Source organism: Gobio gobio (genome assembly GCF_949357685.1).
Source record: "Gobio gobio genome assembly, chromosome: 4".
Lineage (NCBI taxonomy): Eukaryota > Metazoa > Chordata > Actinopteri > Cypriniformes > Gobionidae > Gobio > Gobio gobio.
Window position 1 is genome coordinate 50,129,220 of NC_137100.1, and position 14,239 is coordinate 50,143,458.

General features: G+C 36.7%; 1 protein-coding gene across 1 annotated transcript in view; it reads right to left on the reverse strand.

Moving 5' to 3' along the window:
* Nucleotides 1-9,433, reverse strand: part of arhgap20b (Rho GTPase activating protein 20b) — a 72,153-nt gene extending 62,720 nt beyond the window's left edge. Inside the window, exons 1-5 of the mRNA XM_079813742.1 lie at nt 9,317-9,433; nt 9,083-9,211; nt 7,838-7,905; nt 1,383-1,520; nt 1,128-1,274 (exon numbers count right to left, since the gene is read on the reverse strand). Coding sequence (XP_079669868.1) covers nt 1,128-1,274; nt 1,383-1,520; nt 7,838-7,905; nt 9,083-9,172 — 443 coding nt within the window. The 5' untranslated portion in view covers nt 9,173-9,211; nt 9,317-9,433. The remainder of the gene's footprint in view (nt 1-1,127; nt 1,275-1,382; nt 1,521-7,837; nt 7,906-9,082; nt 9,212-9,316) is intronic.
* Between the last annotated feature and the right edge of the window lie 4,806 nt (nt 9,434-14,239).

Below are 14,239 nucleotides of genomic sequence, written 5' to 3' on the forward strand. Positions count from 1 at the left end.
ATCGATCGGGCGTAGTAACGTTAGTAAAAAAATTATCATTCCAATCAATCGCGGGTGGATGAGAGATGAATCATTGTGTTTGTTTGATAAAGACATTTTGCGAGCCCTGGCTGTGGGCTGGGCGATTCATTCCGGTTGCCGTTTGCCACATGCTGTCACTGACAGGGGCAGCAGAAGCTCATTAAATATGCAAATCTTATCCAATCCTAGCCGTGGGCGTTTACTTCCAAGTCTTCAGTGTGGCACGCCCATCAAAACTGAGTGTGTCTTGAGAGAGCCTCAACTACAGGTCAGAAAATAGCCTATTACTTATTCATTATGATGTTTTTAAGTGTAAAAACCACGCGAACGCAATAAGTTGACCTCAGACAACAGTATCATTTTATTTCATGACCCCTTTAAAATGTATAGCTTTCAATTATACTGTAATGCTGAATAGCTATAATTAAGGGCTAAAATTGAGAAAGAAGACATCAGCAGCAATATAAGTATCAGTTATGCGTTCTTGCATAAAAAGATGCCATTAAACAAATATTTTAAATATAGGCTACTGTCTTTGTGTAAATCTTTAACTTAGAGATTAAATGCACCATACAATTTAATAGGGTTTTCTTTCTTTTTCACATGACTTTATTCTCCATTTCATGGGTTATGACCTACTTTTATCTCTACAACAATATGTCTAATGAATGACTTAACAATCAGTTTAATAAGGAGGCGAATCATCACTGTAAAGGACAGATAGCTGAGCTGAGCTTGGAATAGAGTGTGAATGCATTTATACAATATAATGTGAACTTAAATGCTGCAGGAAAAAAAATGTGGTCACCTAATATCACATCGTGTTTTATGATCAAGTCAGTAGCAGTAGTGTGGGTGGATCTCAACAGAGTTATTTTCCTCAGCACACTTGAAGTGCCTAAAGCTTTAACGTCCACTATTCCTTCTTTTCCGCTACAGAATGGTTCTCTTTTAAGGACTGCTGCTTCATCTCAAGTTGTAAAAATCCCATAAAACGTAACGGTTTAGAATTTTTCAGTAGTGTTTGTCTGAATGGCATACAATCAGTCTGGTTTGGATTGCCAAAACTACAGATGTTTTACATATAAGCCATTTTGAAAGACCACCTGAAACTGACGACATAGTTGATGGTCGGCCAGCCAATCACAAACGAGTTCTTGGAGGTGAGCTTCCTGTCTGTGATGCAATGGACACAAGATGCCAGCCATATGTCTGAGAGGCTAACACGAGCCTTCAGCTTTAGATACAGAGACCTGTAACACACACAATGCACACATGTGCACTCTTAGAGAGACAGATGTCTTAAATTTTGTATATATTAATAATACACATACTCGCAACCCACTGAAAAATTAACATACTTAGTCTTGGTGATGATAAGCGAATCTGTGAAAAGCAGCAGAAGTCTCTCTCTTGACTGCAAGCCGATGGTGAGGTGAGCATGGGCTTCCATCAACAGCACTGCATTTTGGGATACATTACATGCCCCATACTCAACGCTGTAGAAAAGTGAACAGGTTAAAACCAAAATAGCAGTGAGGAACATTCATTTTCATACTGATTTTTATACAGAAATTATTAACTACCAGGAGTTTTCAAACTGGGTCCTTGCAACCCGCAGGGGTCAGCGAAATAGGTCAAAGTCACCATATTAACTTAAAATATTAATTGAATATGTTCAACACAACACTCTTGCTCACTGATTCTGTAAATAACTATTCTCTGTAAAACTGATTTGGAATGGATATTACAAATCTTTTTTCTATTATTTATTTTTTTATTTTTCCTGCAATTTACTGTGTGTGCAATGCTGTTGTTTTGTCTCAAGATGCACACCAGTAATGTTTTTTTCTAAGGCATTTTTATAAAAGCTACTTAAATGTCCTATTGAACTAAGGTCTAATCCTGGGTTAATCTGTGAAATCAGGCCTAGGTGTCTTACATTACTTGTCCTATATTAACCCAATTCACCCAAACATTGTACAAGTTTGATGAGTAAGAACGAGTGCCTGCAACCATTTCAGCTGTGATTCACAATGCAGCAATCCTTGCATACCTTATTGCTTTTAATAAAACGGTTACCACACAATCCAAATATTAACACCAAATATATGTGTTAATGTATTACTTTTTGAAGTTAAAGCCATCGTTGAAAAATAGTCCCTGACAATGACAGTACACAGTAAGAGAACATGCCTTGTCTAATGGAGCTTATCAATCAGCAAGTAAAAACTTCAGTCTCCCGGACTCGCATAAGAATGTCAGGGGGAAGGGTGTGGCCTTAAAATTAAACGTGAATGTTACACTTTATTTTAAGTCCACTTTAGACATTCTCCTTACAATAAGAAACTTTGCAAACTACAATAAATGTCAACAAACTCTCAGTAATTTGACACTACATGTCAATAGAGAATTACTAGCCTGTCAGGTTATATCACTCTAAAAAATGCTGGGTTAAAAATAACCCAAGTTGGGTTGAAAATGGACAAACCCAGCAGGTTGGGTTGTTTTAACCCAGCGGTTGGGTTAAATGTTTGCTTAAAACAACCCACACTGTAAAAAAAAAATTGGGGGAAAAATTGTGCAAATTGATCATTACATATTGGCCCAATAAATGACTTCCAAATAATTATCGCCATGCAAAAAGATGCATTGTACTAATCATAGCTTAAGGTCTTCACTCAAAATTAAAATTGTATATTCACCGAACATATTTAATTGTGCTCAGTCAATCTATGAAGTCGAAGTGAAAAATCCATGTTGGCTGAACAAGTCCTACGTCCGAAAAACAGTAAACGCATGCGCAAAATGCACTTGAAGAAAACCGTTCGTGTGGAGATTTCAAATGCGGATCGCGGGAGCGGCAGCGCGAGCGGAGCCGAACCAGCAGGTGCTGAAGACCGAAACAGACATTCCCAAGAGAATAGAGAGATATTCATCTCACAAAGATGTTGGTGAGTATTTAGCACTGAAATAATTCTCCAGAGTTTTGCTTTATGACTGGGTATGAAGTTTAAAAGACATTTTGGAGAATCACGAGTTCATGCATTCATTGGTTTCATGAGTGTGTTCTCGTTTACCACATAATTATCTAATGGTAGCCTGTAGCCAATAGTTTTATTTTACTCATGTCTTATATGTCTAAAACAATAGGTAATAGGCTAAGGAAATTAAGTCATTTGTGTGATATGTGCGGCATGCGACTGTTGAACACGGTGCGTTTGGCGTCGGCCTCGTTCAGGGCTTAAGTTATTGCCTTTTAATATCAAACACGTCAAGCTCTTGATTTTCTTATGTCCATTCATTCGTCTCATCCTCATTATATAATGAAGTAACTTCTGTTCTGTCTGTTGCCAGATGTGATGCAGGGGAGCTTTGTCATTAATGTTAGTTTTTATTTTTATTTGCAGGTTTTTAGCTTGCAGTGCCGTGTTTTCTTCACCACAACAAGACATCCTGTTATGCAGAAGACTTCTTGAATGTATTCAGAGTTTTTCCTTATTGAAAATAAGGTATTTACCAACACTGTAAAAAATGTCAGGCCTCTCAAATGTAAAATTTTCTAGTGACCGATCACATCTAAATTTTTCAATTTGGCCAACTAAAAAATTTAGATGTGATCAGTCACTAGAAAATTTTGAATTGGAGAAATGTTTTACAGTGAAACTGTGTGGTTGGTCCAATTAAATATTTTAAATTGTAGTAACAATTGTTTATTTCTCACTGTCCCAAAAGACAAAAATGACTAAAAACATACATATATTAAGCAAAATACAGAACACAGACAACAGGGTTGACATTTTATCACATTACTTTATTAACAAGTACATTCCAACACAGGATATTTGGGTGAAAATTACATTTTTCCATTGGCTCAACATATTATTTCTAATTGAGCCCATGTTAACAGACTGTTGCCACAATGGATAAAATTCAATTCACAGAAATTCAATTTGGCCAATTGAAAATTTTAGATGTGACCAGTGACTAGAAAATTTTGAGTTGGGAAGATTATACATTTTTTTACAGTGCAATTGCTGGGTTAAATTAACCCAATCGCTGGGTTAAAACAACCCAACTTCTGGGTTTTTCCATTTTCAACCCAACTTGGGTTATTTTTAACCCAGCATTTTTTAGGGGTTAGGGTTGGAGTTAGGGTTATAGAAGAATAAATAAGAAATAAAAATAATATTAATAATAATAATATTAATAATATGAAGATGCTAATATACTACACTTTAAAAAATGCTGGGTTAAAAACAACCCAAGTTGGGTTGAAAATGGACTAACCCAGTAATTTGGTTGTTTTAACTCAGTAAATGGGTTGTTTTAACCCAGCGGTTGGGTTAAATGTTTGCATAAAACAACCCAATTGCTGGGTTAAAACAACCCAATCTTTGAGTTAAAACAACCCAACTCCTGGGTTAGTCCATTTTCAACCCAACTTGGGTTGTTTTTAGCCCAGAGTTTTTTAGAGTGTAATATTTATGAAAATTAACTTAAAATTAACATTCTAAAAAGTATGGTTCTGTATGGAACCTCATAAAAAGGGTTCTATTTAGCACCAAGTAAGGGTTCTGCTATTGTTACAAGCCAAAGAACCCTAATTTAGTACTGTTTAGAGGCATTTTTTTTAAGAGTGTTAAGAAAACCACTTATATTATTAATTGCTATCTGGATTTGTAGAGACTTTCAACTATTATAACAAAAAGAGTTTATTAAACCTATAACCTACTTTTAAATAATACATATCGTTTGTTGATGTAATCATGTCTGGTTCGGTATGTCCTTATATAAATGATATTCTGGCATGTTGGCACCGTTTCCTTGTTTTCTACATTTATACAAATACTGTTTTTTCAACGAACTGGGCTTTAAACAGACACCAGAATCTATAATTGTATAAAATATGCAAAAATGAACAAATACAATCACAAATATTGATGGAATACTTCATAGCTGGAATGAGAGATTACTTGGTTAAAGGTTTACATGAGCCAAGGTTTACTTGATGCAGGAAAATGGGAACATTCTGAGCACGTAAACACATTCAGTAATGTTTTTTGGATATTACATATAAAGTAATTTTCGCTGAAGGTTGAAGTCACCTTATGAAACCTGTGTACTTCATCGCCACAACAACAAGCTGAATATTACATTCGTGAAGAAAACACCTGTTCCTGCATTTGATTTCCTGTTTAAATGTCAAGGTTCAAGTGTTCTTCCACTGCAGTTTTTATTTTTATTTTTATTTTTGTATGAAAGTTATTTAAATAAATAAAATAAAATAAAAAAGACTGGCTTATAGAGTATATTATACATCTGGGGGGGGTGCTTTATAAATGCATTTATTAATGTATTTATTCATTCTGTGCAAGTCAATTTTACATAAATCTACTATCATAGTAGTACTATGCATACTTCATCCAAACACTTTTTTTTTGTTGCACTGGCTACCTGTTTTTATGCCACAGTTGTCTCACATGCTTTCACCCACAACATGTTGCTTCAGCTACAGAAATAAAACCTGTAGACTTGTCTTGCATATTTCTAATTTGTCTATGCTTTTCCAGAAATTTAATTACAACCTAATAGCTTTCTGACATGACACACAAAAAAAGTTTTTTTCTTTCTGTTATTTATTCATTTTCCCCTGGCATCTTGCCCCCCCCCCCCCCCCCTCCTCCTCCCTCCTCCCTCCCTCTCTCTCTCTCTCTCTCTCTCTCTCTCTCTCTCTCTCTCTCTCTCTCTCTCTTTCTCTCTCTCTCTCTCTCTCTCTGAATGACGCACTTTGCCAGCTTTCTTGTTATGTGTGTGTGTCTGTTGGTGCATTCCTGCCTATATAAGGCAGAGTGTGTCTTCTAGCCATTACCAAGGGAATGGTCAGATATAAGCTCTGTGTGTGTGTGTGTGTGTGTGTGTGTGTGTGTGTGTGTGTGTGTGTGTGTGTGTGTGTGTGTGTGTGTGTGTGTGTGTGTGTGTGTGTGTGTGTGTGTGTGTGTGTGTGTGTGTGTGTGTGTGTGTGTGTGTGTGTGTGTGTGTGTGTGTGTGTGTGTGTGTGTGTGTGTGTGTGTGTGTGTGTGTGTGTGTGTGGTTCAGAAGCAAAACTGTATTAAGATAATAAGACTTCTTTGGGCACCAGATTTTGTCTTAAAATGATTTGCCAAAATAGATGAAGGATGTGCAAATATTGTGTTATGTATGCATTTAATTCTTCTGTGGAACACAAAATAAATATTCTGAAGAATGTTGGTTTTCGTGATCACTGAATTCCATTGTATGGACTAAAAGGCAGAAATTTCTTATGCAAAAACATTTTCTTTTTATGTTCCAAAAATTATACAGGTTTGGTAAGACATGAGGGTGAGTAAATGATGACAGAACGTTCAGTTTTGAATGTCCAATTTTTTTTTGGGGGGGGGGGGGCAGACAACCATAGAGATACTTTAGAGAGCATTTGGCCTTGAATCAGAGTGACCAGACAAGCACACAGAGACACACACCACTAGACTCATATAACATTAGACATCAGGCTAGACATCAACGTGTAGCCAGTTTCCACCAATGTCTGGAATATCTTTGACTTTCTGATTAAAATTTCTTTTTGAAAGAGCCCTGAAATCAACTTTGAATTGCCAAGCGATTATGTTTGATTCGACAGACCTCTGACACACACACACACACACACACATACTTAAAAATACAAACATACTCTTTTTTTTTAGTCTTTGGGCATTTTAAATTGATATGGAATGTAAATGTAATATTCTTTTAATGTCTCATTTTCACTTCCCCCTCCTCACACACATACAAACATGCTCTCATTATTCTTTTCCTATGCCACTGGCTTCTCCTCCTTTACTCTTTAATTGACTCCAAACAGAAAATCTAAATGCCTAACCATAGAGATACTTTAGAGAGCATTTGGCCTTGAATCAGAGTGACCAGACAAGCACACAGAGACACACACCACTAGACTCATATAACATTAGACATCAGGCTAGACATCAACGTGTAGCCAGTTTCCACCAATGTCTGGAATATCTTTGACTTTCTGATTAAAATTTCTTTTTGAAAGAGCCCTGAAATCGACTTTGAATTGCCAAGCGATTATGTTTGATTCGACAGACCTCTGACACACACACACACACACACACACATCACAAATTTATCTTCATAAAAGATGCCATTTAGATTTAAATCATAGATCAAATACACACACGTTTACTTGGCTATCTGGACATTCTAGACTTCCATTGCTTTTATATGGAGTTGTAAATACTATTACCTAACCCTAACCTAAATTAGTTTTTAAATATTAAAATAAATTACTTAATTTTTGTATGCCTTTTTAAAAAAAATGAGGATGTCTCCAAAAGGAAGTTTTGGGAGATCACTCAGTCAGTGAGGAACATAGGGGGAAAGAGGCATTTAGATGTTCTGTTTGGAGTCAATTAAAGAGTAAAGGAGGAGAAGCCAGTGGCACAGGAAAAGAATAATGAGAGCATGTTTGTATGTGTGTGAGGAGGGGGAAGTGAAAATGAGACATTAAAAGAATATTACATTTACATTCCATATCAATTTAAAATGCCCAAAGACTAAAAAAAAAGAGTATGTTTGTATTTTTAAGTGTGTGTGTGTGTGTGTGTGTGTGTGTGTGTGTGTGTGTGTGTGTGTGTGTGTGTGTGTGTGTGTGTGTGTGTGTGTGTGTGTGTGTGTGTGTGTGTGTGTGTGTGTGTGTGTGTGTGTGTGTGTGTGTGTGTGTGTGTGTGTGTGTGTGTGTGTGTGTGTGTGTGTGTGTGTGTGTGTGTTGTACCTTTGTCTGGTTTTGCTGAAAGCTTTAATAACAGCAGTTTTTCTTCTTGGAATCGTGGACTTCATCGTCTACAAATTAAAAGGACACCCAATTGCACATAATTATATAGACACTTCACAAAAAAAAAGGTCTAAATCATCAAACCCACATCCAGCAGCAACGACAAAAAAGCTAATTAATGAAGAGAAACACTAAAAGAAATATAAAATCATTTGGCAACTATAGCAATTATCTGTTCAGTGAGAGCAGAAACTATTCACACCTTTCAGACAATATGACATCTGGTGTGAATGAATTCACTGACCTTTCCATAATTTCATAATGGAGAGGTAGCAGGGCTTGTCATTTATTTATTATTGTAAGATACATCATTTATTTATTTTAAGCAAAATTGCACAAAATGAATGCACAATATTAGTCTATTATTCTAGTTGACACATTAAAACATCCCTATCCAAAATAGCTCAAGGAAATTCATCATTGTGAAAAAAATCCATAAGGACCCTTATAGGATCAATAAAGATTTCCACTAAGAATCAAATAAGATTATATTACACAGGGTCCAACATTACATTAGCTAACACAATAATCCATAAAAAAAGATTTCTCAAGCTCCCATTTCATGTTAATATAAAAGTGTTGAGTGTGTATCAGAATGCACATGTTAGTAAGACATCTGTTAAAGATCTGTAAAGCACTGCATTCTAACTGTGACAGGGAATGTTTAAGAGACACACGACACCGTAGATAAGCAGATGCTCTTATTTAATTGCAAAACACAACAAATAGATGTCTGAAAAACATGTACATGTGATATCAGGACACATAGGTCTGAATAAAAAAAATAAAAAAACATCCATAGTACAAACCGAGGAAACTTTTAACTTGCAGAAAGAACAGGGTTCACAGCAGAGGAAAAAGGGGGAAAGGTATAAAGTGTGTGTGAATCTGTCTCACCTTTTTTAAAGCTTATATAATAAGAAAATTAATGGATGGGAATGCTGCATATTTGCACTGAAATAGCAGAAATTTCATCTAGGCTTAGATAGGACTGACCAGTGATGTGAATATCAGAAGATATTAAATATGAGCTAAACGCATGCACTACCACTAAATGCATAACAGGTTTAAGTAAATGTCTTATGTACAGCTCACCTACCCTTAGTTTGAGGCCCATTCGAGGACACCTCGTGTAAATCAGCTGCTAAACATACACACACCATTGCTATATCAAAGTAAATTCACCTTTTTCTCCACAGGCCTGTTCACCGGTCCACTTCTGGTAGATTGAAGGTTAGTGCAGTTTGAGACCTTCTGATGTGGACTCATTTTCATCCATCTCCCTCAATCATCCTCGGCAATGCTGCTCTAAATCTTTTCATTCACCAAAAACAAAAACAGACAAACAAACAAAACTGAAAACATGCATCAAATCCAACAAAGGAAAGGAGCTTGAATTGTCTTCAATATTATATATACCTATATATTTGTTTTTTTACAAAATCATAAAATAAATCATAAAGGGGGTTGACTTTATCATCCAGATGAGAAGTTGTCTGGAACTTGGTGTGAGGAACTTTACCCACCCAACGCATCTCATGTCCCCCCACTTTTTTTTTTCTCTTTAATTTTCATTACTGTCCTCTTCCTTTCACCCTCCCTCCTTGGCAAGGCTTTCTCATTTCTTTCCCTGTTTCTCTCTCTCTCTCTCTCTCTCTCTCTCTCTCTCTCTCTCTCTCTCTCTCTCTCTCTCTCTCTCTCTCTCTCTCATTTCCCACACACACATTCTTTCAGTCTCACTCTCTAAATATGGGCATGGAGGTTTGGGCATGGAGGTTCAGTCATGCTCCACATTCACTGAAGTTCCAAGGCCCCCCACTGGATGTTATCATCACTACAGAAATTATTAAATTTAAGTGCAGCTTTGCAGTCAACAGTAATTCAGTATTTTAAACAGCTCATGACCAAGTTAACAGTCCAGCTTCATGCTGAACATTCATTGTAGAACTAATGGCCACATCTCAAATGCAGTTTCACGATTCATGGCCTAATTTGTGAACAAATCGCAGCAAACAGCAGCTAAATTATAGAAAAGTTAGAGAAAATAATAGAAAATAATTTTCAAACTGCATTTCTAAAGTGTTCACGTGTCATAATGCCTGCAGATGTAACTCTGCCCACTGATCCAACAGAGTTGCCTGGCCACGGTCTGAGTCACACAACAGGCTTTTATCAGGTTGCATCCATCTTCTCACTTCTTCCCCCATAAGATACAGCTTGTACACGAACGGATGAAAATATACCATTTTCAATATCTACATTTATTTAATTGTTTTTGTATTTCATAAGTATTTGGATCTAATTGATTTGCCGACATAATTTATAAAGATATAATTTGTCACTGCATTAGATTGGCCCAAAGTAGTACTTGAAATGACACTTTAAAACGTGTCAATTTCATAGCATCAGATACAATATAAAAACAAGTAATAAGGCTTGACCTTTTCTTTTTACAATTTTTGGTTTAAAAAGCTCCTTAACTATGTTTTACAAGTACAATGCACTGATAACTACCACACAATAAAAAAATAAATAAACATACAAATAAAAAATTGAAATTATCAGGTTTTAACAGACTGAAAAAAACAGAACGCAGGTAAGGGAGTTTACATGCAGAGCAAAACTGGAGTAATAGAGAAACATGGTGAAGTAACATGGTGTGCTAATCACTTTTTTTCTTAAGAGCTTTACCCAACAAAAGAACACAGTTTAATATACGTTTTGTTCTCAGCGTGTGCGTGTGTGTACAGGTTTATCTTACATTGTGCGGACCAAATGGGGGAAACGAGGAAAAATGTATTAATAAGCAAATTGATGGTTATTTGAAAATGTAAAAATGCAGAAAGTTTTGTTACTGTATGGGGATAGAAAATACAGTTTGTACAGTATAAAAACCAAGGAAAGTCCCCCCACAAAGATGGTGAAACCGTATTCCTTCACCTGGTCCCATGCAGAGTCAAAAGCACTCAACTTGCAACAAGTTCAAATTTATATTCTTCTTTTTACTTTCCTTGCAGTATTATAAAGCACAGCTTTGTACTTTTAAAGTCACGCAGAAGAGGCTGATGAAAACACTTGCTTAAGGCGCATGCTGAAGAAACAATGTCAACTTCTCCTTTAAGACAAACTGAACATCACAACTTCCCCTTTAAGAGACGGGCCACAACTTTAGCCAGTTGAGTGTTGAAATGGTGATTGCACACACATCTGATTATTTACAGAGATATCGACAACTCACCCACCCTGCACACGGCCACAAGTATACACTCAAACACAAACATATGCACACACAACCTAACAATGAGCTATGATTTTCTCCACAGTAAATTAAAATTAAGGATTAACAAGCAAACAGAACTTTAGTGAACACTGTTTAAATATCATCTAAAAACATGCCCAAACACTCAAGACACTTAAGGACATACGTTGTACATATTCATGCACAAACACACACAAACATACACAATACTACTTAAAACAGGTGTGCACATACGGTAGCAAAATAAACATTATGAACAAATTCCGAATAGATGTTTATTTTTATATTTGATGCTTTAATAGGAGCATATGAGAACATCTATAAGTATGTGCGTGTGAGAGTGTGATATGAGTGCATGTGAGTCATCATGACTGGTGTGGTTAGAGCACTTTGCTGATCTATATCTGCATCTAGTCACACTGAAAAGCTGCAGTAAAGATCTGATCCAAACTAGAACCAAAACCAGCACAGACTAGGCCCAAATACCTCAATACCAAGCATCTGAATAAATATATACATTAAAATAACTCCTTTCCCTCTTTTTCTAATGCCTTGTTCGGCTATTTTGGCTACTGCAGCATGACAATTTTGCTATTTTGGCAACTGCATGACAGGCAGAAAAAACAGAAAAGAGGTGTCTCTTCGAAGGAAGCATCTTTTTCTTTAGTTGTGAAAGTGTAACAGAAGTTTCCCTCTCTCGTTCTTTCTCAAACACACTCTGTGAGAATGAGGCCTGAAATGTTGCTGCTGTCAGCCGCAGTGTGGAGGGTGGAGGCTGCTGAGCGGCCATGATTGTGAGTCAGAGATCACTGATCATCTAATGAGGAACAGGGAAAAAAGACTTTCATGTACTGTTCCAATCCAGACATATTTTGATCCGTCTCCATAGACATAACAATGTAGGGTATGTATGAGTCACACCGCACTTGTTTGCATGGTTGTTTTTCCATCTGCTGCTGTTTTTAGCATTTGGTTCTTGGACTTTAAAAGCTTGCAATATTAATGCAACTGCACATTGACATGATTGTCTTCCTCCTGGCACACACTTCTGAATTTCATACATGCTCTCAATCTTCCCAGAACTGCATTACCATAATTACCACCCTCTGTAGTCTCATCAATTGCAGACGACCCTGAGCAACTACATTGTAAGGTATTCACGTCCACAGTAGCCAGAGCTGTTACTTATATACATGTAAACAGGAACAAAAAAATTGGTGGATCCCCTTTTGTGACAAATGAGTTGGCTGTACAACACAGGAACTTAGTGGGACCACCTCATCAATACTAGATCTACCACTGTTAAAGATACGTTGCTCAACATTCCTAAAGTAAACCATTTGAAACATAAGCACGCTGTATAATACATCTTGTTTAACACAGAGCACATTATAATATGACAGTCTTGTACTTTACAGCAACAGCAGGGGGAAAAGGAGGAAAGTCTCAGCGTCTCAGTTTGCATGGCATTATCTTTATATGGTAAGTCAGTCGTATGTAACAAATACGTAGGTTACGCATGTAAACCTAAATGCTTTGTTCACAATAAAACCTCATTTGGAGTGTTCACCAATGAGCCCAAATTTTCTGAGACCCCTGAAATATGCTCAAATAAATAACAAGCATCTCTGTATTGGCACTGTTCTTGTCATTGCAAGCAGCATATATCTGGAAATGGAGATATGCAAGCTTTTGTCTCAGCTGCGAGAGGCAGAATCTCAAGCTGTCATCGTGCCACTGATGCTGCATGCTGCATGCTGCATGCTGTGCGGCGAGTCATCTACATATGAAAAACATTTTAAAAAACAAATGACTGACTTCACAAAATGTAAAAAAATTGTACACTCAACTCATCACTGAGGTAGTATTCTCAAAGGTATGCTTTTGTGTCTTATCTACTCCTAAAGGGTCCATATTAGTACATTAAAGCACTTACATGCACCCATAAAGCACTATTATGCGTAATGTACTAATTTGCATGCTTAAGTTAAAAGTACTAATATGCACTATTTGACACTACTATAAACTACTATAAATACAGTGACAAGCTACTGTATTATCCCTAAAGATAAAATCTTTCCACGTTTGTTCTGAAAATGTTCTTAACTGGACAACTGGACAAAACAAATGAGTCTAAATTAGTAAAATTAGTAGTTAGTCCATCATTTATGTGCATCACCTGCTGAAAAATCCAGCATAAACCAGCATGAATTCCCTGATGGTCCAGGCTGGTATAGTGGTGGACCAGCATGCCGTTCTCATATAGACATGCTGTTCTCACTTAGACATGCTGTTCTTAAAGCAAACCTGAGCCTGTCGTAGCTGGTCCAGCACTCCTGCATCCCATGCTGGTCCCAGCATGCAAAACATAATTTATCATACAAATGATGGATTTTTCAGCAGGGTCTGCAAACCCACTCAAAAGCAACTAGGCTTTTAGCAACACTTAAAGTAACTTACAATACACCCTTTCTCTAAGACCATGGTTTTCAAACCTGTCCTGGAGGACCCACAGCACTGCACATTTTGTATGTCTCCCATATTTGACACACCCACTTCAGGTCTTGCAGTCTCTAATAATGAGCTTATGAGTTGAATCAGGTGTGTTAGATGAGGGAGACATACAAAATATGCAGTGCTGGGGGTCCTCCAGGACAGGTTTGAAAACCACTGCTCTAGGACACAGCAGGGTTTTAAATTCAATCTTTCACTGTCCGGCAATCAAATCATCAGTATTAACAACGTGAATGTCTCTGCACAATAAAAAAAGCAGTATTTTTAGTACATTTATATTATTTCTGGTGAAATGTAAAAAATAATAATTTATAGGCTACTGAATAATTGTGTGAATTGTTCAGGGCTGCATTTCCCAAAATCAACATAAGCCTAAGTAGATCGCAGAGACCACTGGTGCCAAACACAGCCCTAACTAAATTGTTTCTGAATTCATTTAGCAACTTTCCTACATTTAAATAATTACATAATTCACATCCTGATTCCTGGATTGTATTCCTGATTACTGGAACTTAAAGATCTTTTGGTATCACTGGATCTTCATGCCTGACTAGGCAGTTTGCCTGATA